This window comes from Poecilia mexicana, unplaced genomic scaffold (assembly GCF_051168715.1).
Source record: "Poecilia mexicana isolate PSO_F unplaced genomic scaffold, ASM5116871v1 scaffold_17, whole genome shotgun sequence".
Lineage (NCBI taxonomy): Eukaryota > Metazoa > Chordata > Actinopteri > Cyprinodontiformes > Poeciliidae > Poecilia > Poecilia mexicana.
The window spans coordinates 10,355,001-10,364,977 of record NW_028263386.1 but is presented as its reverse complement, the minus strand read 5'-3'; the positions used below and the strand labels follow the sequence as shown (position 1 = coordinate 10,364,977).

The 9,977-nt window shown below is 37.8% G+C and overlaps 1 protein-coding gene across 1 annotated transcript in view; it reads left to right on the top strand.

Annotated features, from left to right (window-relative positions):
- The first annotated feature begins 1,338 nt into the window (after positions 1-1,338).
- cacnb2b (calcium voltage-gated channel auxiliary subunit beta 2b) overlaps positions 1,339-9,977 on the top strand; it is a 20,562-nt gene continuing 11,923 nt past the window's right edge. Inside the window, exon 1 of the mRNA XM_014998672.2 lies at positions 1,339-2,014. Coding sequence (XP_014854158.2) covers positions 1,997-2,014 — 18 coding nt within the window. The 5' untranslated portion in view covers positions 1,339-1,996. The remainder of the gene's footprint in view (positions 2,015-9,977) is intronic.

The following is a 9,977-nucleotide window of genomic DNA, read 5'->3' as shown; positions in this document are numbered from 1 at the left end:
AGGTTTTTTTTAAAGAGAGGGGAGATCTGAAATTGTCAAATTGCTATAAAAACTGTGGCAAAGATTTGGATTCGGATCACATACACTGCGACTACAGAGATTTTGTACTTTAGTACTTTAGGCACACATTTGTGTCTGACCCGGAGGTCACAGGCTTGGGCCAAGCTGACAACAGACACAGAGCTTTCTTTTCCATTTTCAATTATGTAACGTCTCATCTGTGTCTCTCCCAGAGGACTTTAGTACCCCACTGCATCGCCCATCTGCTGATGTACCCTGCACAGTTGTGGATAGGAACCAGCTGCAGTGACCAATGGGTCTTGCTGCATCACTTACTTTAGAAGAGTGGTGAATGTAGCAGCCAAAACATTTGATTTAGAAAAGTGAAAGTGCAGAAACAAATGAATAACATGTAACACAACGCTTAGATACAGTCTATTAGGGTTTTAATTACTATCTTTAAAAAAACAACAACAACAAAAAAAACTTTAGATTAGGATGGCATAAGTACTAAGAACCAATTTGAATGCTCTGAATACAGATTCTTTAAAGCAAAACACACTTTGGGTAACACTTTATTTGAAGGGGGGTGAATAAGACTGACATGACACTGACATAAAAACCTGTCATGAACATGAATAAGCCTTCATGAATATTTATGACCCTTGTCATAAAGCGTCATTCAGTAAATTATGACAATTTTAATACAAAGTTGACATTATTCAAAATGCCTTTGTTATGACAACTTGACATTAACCAAGAAATCATCACTGATGTAATTTTTTTTATAAAAGTATTACTGATTGCACTTTAAAAATGAGGTAACTTTATGTTATTAAAGGTAAAGTTTAAGCATGTTTATTACAGTGTCATGTCAGTCTTATTCACCCCCCTTCAAATAAAGTGTTACCAAACTTTGTTTTATTAAATTAGAAAAGGCACAAGGAAGATTTTTTTTAATAATCTCTAAAACACGGAAACAATTTATTTAGTGCTTGTATCTATAATGTAAATTAGATTATTTCATATTTAAGCATGTACTTAATTACTCATTTACATTATAATTTGAGGCTCTTTTGGCTCTTGCAGGGGTCTAGCCCAGTGCGCCACTCATGTGAGAACCGCCACCGGTAGTCCTTCTGCCGGGCTTCTGCAGCGATGTCCCGCCATATGCAGTCCACGCAGTGAAGGGATAACCTCATGATATAACAATCATTCTGTGTGTGTGTGTGTGTGTGTGGGTGTGTGTGTGTGGGGGGGGGTGTGTGTGTGCGTGTGTGTGTGTGTGTATGTGTGTGTGCAGCTGAACACAGTGTTAGTGGTGAGAAAATCTCATGATTACTCCTTCCGGATGAGGAATGCTGGGTTTGTCTGTTGTCCTGAGCTGTAAACAGGGCGCACAAAGGCATTTTCTATTGCCTGATTTTTAATTCCATCTCTCTCCCCTGGAGCCGGGCCAAAAATATTCTCATTTGTGCAGCCAGACCCCAGGAAGTCGCACGGGATGCATAAACACATTCATCAAGCGTCACACTAGCCGAGGATGAAATCTGCTGCACAAATGAGACGTTTCTCACCTTGAAATATTTCTGGATTTATGGAGCGCACGCACGGGCAGGTTGGGACAACAACTTTGACGTGGTCGGGAGCCTGAGGTCAGAGTGAGCGGTGTGCGGCGCAACAGATGCCACACTGAGAAATAAGCCTTTAATACCCAGAGGACTCTGGAAAGGGTAACTACCCTCAACTCAACACGGTGCAGCTTCCAAACTCTTCTCCAGTGCCGTCCTGCGCGTCGCGATTCGTTTTGGGAAATTTTACGCTCAAAACAGCGCGTAAAGAGCGGACTTTTCTTTGCGCAGAGATCGATCCGTTGTGACACATTAAGCGGAAGTAAGCGCGTTCTCATGGCATGCTTTATGTATCACTCACTGGAGCCAGGTGACCGGTGAAGTCAGCTCGTTAGGATAACGCAGGTGGACACTTTTAACCAACGATGCCGCCCAAAAAGAAGGTAAAATTCCCAGGATTCTCTTGATTTGCTTCCTCTTTTTTTTCTTTTCTTTTACCTGTATCTGCATGTGTGTATCTGTGAGTGTGTGCTGAACAGGAAGCGTAAAAAAAAGACACCATCTGTTGCACTGGGCGTTAATCCCGTCTGCGAGGCCTTTCCATATCATTGCAACCACTATAACAGCCACAGCGCTGCAGGGGCAGAGAGTTGCGTTTCCACATGCTTGTATCATGCCATGTGTCCTGCTGAATGACAGGCTTCAGAGAGTTGCATAACTAATAGTCTGAGGATCAGAGGGATTAAATCTCTTTCCTTGATTTTTCTCTCTCATATTGTGGGAATTGCCAGTGGCTGACTGAATTCCCATTTGCTTCAGCATTGAAGCAGCAGCAAATGGATTCAGGAACAACTGGGGAATAGGGACTGTACAGAGTTAAACTGATCAAACTTTGCTGAAAGGAAAGTTTTGATCAGTTCTGGCTTGAAGCTGTAACAGTATCTGTTTATTTTTTATTCTGATAACTTTCTCTATAAAGACAAACTAATTTACTTAATAAACATCAATATACACCACTCCATACTTTATTGTAATTGATCTGGCTTTTCTGCAATTGACCAACACAAAGTAGTTCATAATTATATAGTGGAAGAACAATATTTTTTTTTTTTGCTTATTTATTTATTTATTCAAATAATTTAAGAAGCAGTTTATTTTTCTACTTAGTCACATTTCCTCTAATAGGCCTAAATGAAATGCAGCTCAACCAATTGGCTTCAGAATCATTGGTTAGTGAGTCCAAAAAAAAACTGTCTCTAATTGCTTAAGAGGTTTCTACATTATAAAATAAATTGCATTATAAAGACTAAAAAAAAAAAGTCTGATCTAGTTCTGAAGTTCTGAAAAAACTGACAAGGAGAGTATTTTTTTATTTACCAGCCAAGAAGCTGGTTGCACTGGAGGAGCTATAGAGATCCACTGTATGGAGGTTTAACTTGCAGAAGTAAAACAACCCTGAACATTCACCCAGAGCTGCAATGAAATGACTCGGATCAAAACTTACGCTTTAGAATGGTCCAGTCAAACTCCAGGCATAAATCCAGTTGAGCATCTGTAGCAAGACTTTAAAACTGATGTTCAGAGATGCTCTTTATCCAATATGGCATAGCTTAGGCATTTTTGATAAGAGAGTGGGCAACAATTTCCCCTCTAAATGTGCAAAATTGGTAGAGACAAAATATTTGCACATGTAATTGTAGGGAAAGGTTGTCCTACAAATTATTGACTCAAGTGAACCTAGTGCTAACACAACTATTTTCAGATATGTATTTGTAAGGCCAATCCAAATCTGAAGTGTAGTCATGGTGTGTCCACTGTATGTCACTAACTTTATCCAATGTATGTATTTATATTTTACCAAACTCAAAACATTGAATATTGCAGAACCTCCAGTCTGTTGATGCAGGAGACAGGAAAGCATAAATGCATTCGGTGAACCGGCAAATAACAAAACAGGAACTTTTCATTTGATTTATTTACTCAGTAAGTTAATTATGAGCTTACTGTCCACTGAACCCAGCCCAAACATTTTTTTTCAAAGTCTCTCTCTGTTGTTGAAGTGACTTTTTCCTCAATCTTTTACTCATATTGTTTAGCCTTAGACACTCATTTGTTGTGTTTAACTTCAAGTTTAAAAAAACAAAAAAAGTTAGAAAATAAATGAATAAAAAAAAAAATCTTTCACTGGGTGGCCTACTGTTTTGGACTGCAGCAGGTTTGGCCCACTGCTTGTTACTTAGAATAGGAAAAGCCTCTTAGTAGTTGTTACTGGGGTATTACACTATCTGTTCCACTCCCAAGCATGAAGAGGAGCAATAAGACTCAGAGCTGTCTGTTAGGTTTCAGTATCTGTAGTTAGACCTGTTTTCAGTTTAAATGTTTTTTTTTCCACTCTCTCTCTCTCTCTCTCTCTTTCTCTCTCTCTCTCTCTCTTTCTCTCTCTCTCTGTGTGTATGATGTGCTATCATTACTTTGTGGCTACGAACTACAGTCGAGTTGCAGATAGTTTCAGGTACAGGTAGTTCAAATATAATTGGAAATTATTTCTAAGAAGAATAAGATTTTTCTTTTTCCCCTAGTGATATCCATACAAAAGGACAGACCTCCCTCTTTCCAGCCAATATTACATCACACTGTATCATGTGCAGAGATGAGGGACATCCAGAGCTATATCTATTAAACGAGCCAAAAAAGTCAGGCATTAAATTATATTGATACAGTTAATGGAGTCTGTGTCTGTGTGTGATGATGGAGCTTGAACTTGTGGGCTCATAGTCACAGGAAGCAGGGTTGGCAGTCTGTGTGGAATTTGCATTTGTCTCTTTGGACCTAAATCCTAGATTGACGCATGCTATCTTAATCTCCTTACACAGAGACAATCAGAGACCCGGACAGACACAGAAAGAAAATGTGAGCGGACATCATAGCACCAGAGACCAACCGGTCTCTGGTGATGTTGGTTTTGCTTTTTTTTCTTCTGATGATTAACTGGCCAATGATAACAGTAAATATTGGAAACTATAAAATGTTTCCAAAGGAAAGAGAATGTGCTTAGTCATTGTTTTATAAGAAACTGAGACACATCGGGGTGATTAACCTCAGGACAGCAACAAAAAGTGGTAACAGAGTTTAGCTACATTTCTTAAAAGTAGTATAATGAATACACCTTAATATTTATTCAGGCTTTCACATCTCTTATCGTCAAGGTCTACTTCTTATTTTTATGCCATATTTTGTGCTGGTCACGCATAAAACCACTGGTGGGTAACGTGTTTAACAATGACTATCCTTTCATCAGGCACCTATTAGTGGGTGAGATACTACGGGCAGCAAGCAACCATTTTGTCCTCAAAGCTGAATTGTTTGAAATAGTAAAAAGAAAGAGCCAGTGTAATAATTTTAACTTTTGTCACTTCAGATAAAAGCAGGAGGCTGTAAAACAAAGCAGGGATATTTCAACCATGAGACTAACAAGTTCTTAGGAGGTGAAATGTGGACTTACAGAAACATTTGCTGCTTGTTCAGAAAGGAAGAACCAACAATCACCCAGCGACAACATCACCTAATCTCATACTACATTAGTCAGATGTTTTACTCTCCTTTGAATGCTTAAAACTGAAAATATTACTGATGGGATTAACTACTGATTATTATCTGACCAGTTTGGAGCAATCCTAGTGCAGCAATTAACAATTTTTTCTTTCTATTATATTATTGAATCTATACTGATTGCTTTGGCTAAATCTGAACATATATATGATGTTTTAAAAGAACAGTATAGTAGAAACAAGCATTTCCTTACTCTACATGTCCCTTTTTATGATGCGTGGTCATAGATCCAGATCATTTTTATCTTAAATATTTGGTTTGTGACTTCCGGCAGAGTTTGTTGTCTATAATCACGCTTATAATTTTTTTATTCACGTTGATATCCACTCAAACATTATTTCCCAATTTGCCTTTATGCCACCAAATACCTTAAATTTAGGATTACCTTAATTTAATGGAAGTTTAATAATCCCAATCCACACATTCCACGTTGTCAATTCCCTTTCTATAATTTTCACTGACACTTTTATACATTTCATCATATATATGGTGGAAAACCTATCAATTGTACTGTGTGCACTATTAATCCTATTACTTCAGAATGCAACAATACTGTTGTATTGTTAAACAATACTGTTTAACAATACTGTTTAACAATCTTGTTAAACTATTTTCAAACAAGCTGTGCAAGCCAGTTTGCTAATTGTTTAAATGAGTAATAGGATATTGAAAATGTTATGTGAAAGCTGCCTTATCTACTCCAAAGTAGCATCAGGCTGAGGGCACACAGCCAGTCTTCTTCAGACAAATTATACAAGGCAGCTGATGAAACAGGGATCGGAGAAAAGTGTATTGGAGAGCACACATTATGCAAATGAGCAAATGTTAATGACCAAATGACTGTGTGGCAAAGAAATCCTCACAGTCGTTTGAATAATTCACCAAACGTTAATGAGCGGCAAATGAACAATAAGAGGACAATAAGAGCACCGTTGTAATTAGATAAAAAATGATAATATTCCCTTTGATGCTGGGAAAAAAAAAACAGTATACAGAGATCTGGGCTTACTTCCAACTGGTGGATTTTATTAGTCACAATTAGATTAGTAAACTGTTGCACTGACTTTAAAACAGAAAAGCATTGACAAACATCTGGAGACAGAGGATGTTAATGCATCGACGTTCTTTGAAAATATCTGTAGAGCAGATCTTAAAACATCCATCCATGCATGATCTGTACCAGCTTGTCCTTGCAGGATTGCGGGGGCGCTAGTGTCCATGTCCAGTGGTCATTGGGCAAACGGCAGGATACACCCTGGGCAGGTCGCCAGTCCATCACAGGGCAACACAGAGAGACACACAAGATAAACAACCAGCCACACAAACACACAGTTTATACACATTTGATGTATCAACACACAGTAGCTGTAAAGGGATAATGTCTTATATCCCTTTACAGCATCCAGTATGAATTAAAGGTCTAAAATTTCTTCATAAGAGATTTTTTTGAGTTGTTATAATGGGAGACTTAAATTTTCCTGTGGGCGATGTTTGTGTTTAGGTGACAAATTTCTCTGAATGGTTGCTATGGAAACATCTCCCCATCTGTTAAATTAGTGTGCAACAAGAAAACCATCTTTAGATAGAAAACTCTACAAATCGTATGTTTATGTTTTATTTTTTTTAAACGTTGGAGATTGTAATTTGGCTTCAATCCTTCACTTAACCAAAGGTTCAGAAGAATTTTTGTTTTGCTGTTTTTTTTTTTGTTTTTGTTTTTGTTTTTTTTTGTTTTTTGGAAACCTAACTGTTTTTCTAGAAATGTAAACAAATGTTGGACTTAATGAGAATAACACTCGTGAAAACTGAATGGGAATACAGCAAAAGTTTACAGTAAAGTATGCAAATCAGAAGATGAAAGGTGAGGCTGTCAAAATTAGGTGTGAAATAAGCACTTGAGTATTTTTCTTTCCCACATTGGAGAGGCTGTGTCTCACAACTTCAGGAGTCAATGAAAACCAAAAACATTGCCTGCTACTATTCTAATGTGATGACACCAGATTCTAGATTGATTTCTTTTTTAAAACTGTGAAATTGACCAGGAAAGGCATACCCACTGCTATTATCTTTAATGTAGCAGTACCCCTTATGTTTGCATTTCTTAAAGACCCATTCTACATTTTAGTTCGCCCTCTTAAGGAATGGCAGGGCTACAGGTCAGCCAGTTGGCTCCTCTGATTATTTCCTATTAGGGATTTTCATCTTCCCAATGAGAGGCTTCCTTCCTAATGCACTTCTCTGGCATACACCAAAAGAGCTGTGTAAACACTTTTGAACGGAAAAGGAGTCACCTTCAGGTTGAACATCATGGAATCCAGTTTTACTTGCTCTCATTATCTTTGTCCTTCACTTTACTTCGCCTATGCTTTCCTTGCCTCAAATACTTTCTCATGCATTTGTTGCTGTTGTTTCAGTTTGCTTCAGTAGTGGACAACTGCATATGAAATGTGGCAGTCTTATGTTTTTTGTGTACAACAGTAAAATCATTCTGGAGGTTTCTCTCCCTGTCAGCTGCAACTGAGAGGCGCTCAAACAGCACACCACCAAAAGCAGCAAGTAGGAGACGATGTAGACAGAATGGGAGACAGAGTTCAAGTGACTTTAAAGCATCAGTTAGCTGCCTCTTTTTTATTATTTTTCTTTTGATGCCTTTTCAAGGCCATTTTCAAACACTGGTGTTTGTTAAATAATGGACAGACTACTGGGAGACCAGGGCCCCATGAGAGAGTCGTCTTTTTCTCAACAGAGTATTATACTTATGATGATCTGGTTCTTCATCGTGGTGAAAGTATGACTGACTGGGATGGGAGATCAACAAAGAACATAGAACTTGCAGGTGTCAAAATACAAAGGTGGTGTACAAAACAAACAAAAGAAATACACCCTATAATTTTCAATAATTTGAAAGTCCATATATGGGAAAGTAATTTTAAGTAGTTTTCTTTCACTAGAATATTTACAACGCTGAGATTAAGACCTCCATTTCGTGTGTTAATCTTATTTAAGCATAGTTCCTTGAAGTTCATCACACCATTACGCTGGTTGAGATCCAAAATTGATGGTGGAGGTTTCTTGGGTCATTAATTCTTTAGTTCAGTCTGTCTTTTGCAGATTGACTCGTGGTGGTAAATATTGCCCTAATAAACTACTTAATATTGACCCAGACTCAGCATTGAATTGGCATCCAAATTTACTTCATAACACTTCAGTTGTTTTGTGTTCCAAAGGCTACTAAAAGAGCCCCAAGCACCAAACCTCAATCTCTGTTTCATAGTTGGTTAAATACAAACTTTCAGTGCTGAAAGGCTATTGGATCTTTCTGTTTTCACTTTTTTTCGGCTTAAGTGTCTCAGATAAATAACAGAAAAAACATCCTGAGTAAATATGAAGCAAAATGTTGTTTTAAAGTGATGTTTTAATTTATGAATAGGGGGGAAAAAATTACCCAAACCAACATGAGCGATTGTGGAAAACTCCCTCTAAACCTAAATATGGTTGCATGATAAATGGAAAAGTATGTTTTTATTGGTGTAGAGGAATTTGGTCCCCTCTTTCACACAGAATGGCTCTAACTACTTCACCTCAGAGGGTTTTAGAATATAATTAGCTTGATAAAGATCATGTCATTGTAGCTCAATCTAAACTAAGCAAAAAAAAAAATTGTTCTTCACTTCAAAACCCTAAATTCTCTTTTTTGAGTGAATTAGAAGTAGACTAGCACATATGTTTCAGGTCAATGTCCTGCTGCGTAATCCAAATGCGCTTAAGATTAAGGTTACACTCTGATAAGAATTCAGGGATCATCAATTTTGGAAAGTAATCCAGGTAATGAAGCACAAAACAAAAAACATCACCTTGTTTGACTGTTGGGATGGTGATCCCTTTTCTGAAAAGCTTTACCAGGGTTAACAGTGACACACGTTTCTCTCCCTTTTGCTTTGGATTCGGCTTCTCACAGTTCCTCTTTATCATTTTGTTAACACACCCACACATTTTAGAAGTTTCAACTTAGCAAGCTGCCAAAAGGGTGTACATTTTAATTTGTGTTCCGATGAGGCTCGTTTTATATCCTGTGAATAAAAAGAACGAATAATCATTAACTATGACTGCATGTAAATTAAGAAAAAGACACGTCTAATTTCGTAGGACTGTTTTGCACTGTTGGCTGGGTGACATTGGCTTGCAGAAGAGGCGAGTGCTGTGCGAACAGATGTCTACACCAGGCATGGATAAACAAAAACCCATGAATGGGCATAATTTTCTCCCAGGGGAATTTTCTTACTTTTCCTCTCTGTGTCCTTTCTGATAATGTTAGTGTATTCTGATATCATTTATTTTCAAAGCATAAACCGTTAGCAAAAGCTTATTTTTCTGCTTAACATGTTCAACTTTTGTGCATCTACTGAACTTCTAGATGTCTCTTTTTAACTACTTTTTTATTTTAAGCTTGTACTGCCGTGCAGTGATATCTGGTGTGCATTTTTTTTGAGGTGGCAGAAATTATTCTTGCTTTGTGTACGTCGTGGTTTTCACAGTTAATGTCTTAAATAGGGCAACAGCTTTAATTTGTGACGGAAGCCAAATTCTCCCAACTAACATGAGAGGACACACTGTTGTGTTAAAACGCACCACACTAAGTTGTTGTTGCAACTGAGGAGGTGATTTGTGACAATAGGATTTAAATGAATATCTTGAGTGCACACTAGAGGCTGTGTCATCCCCCTGGCTATGACACAAAGGCCATTAATTGCCATGTCTTTGAGAGGACAATCTAATCTCTGAGAGGCATGGCACAGC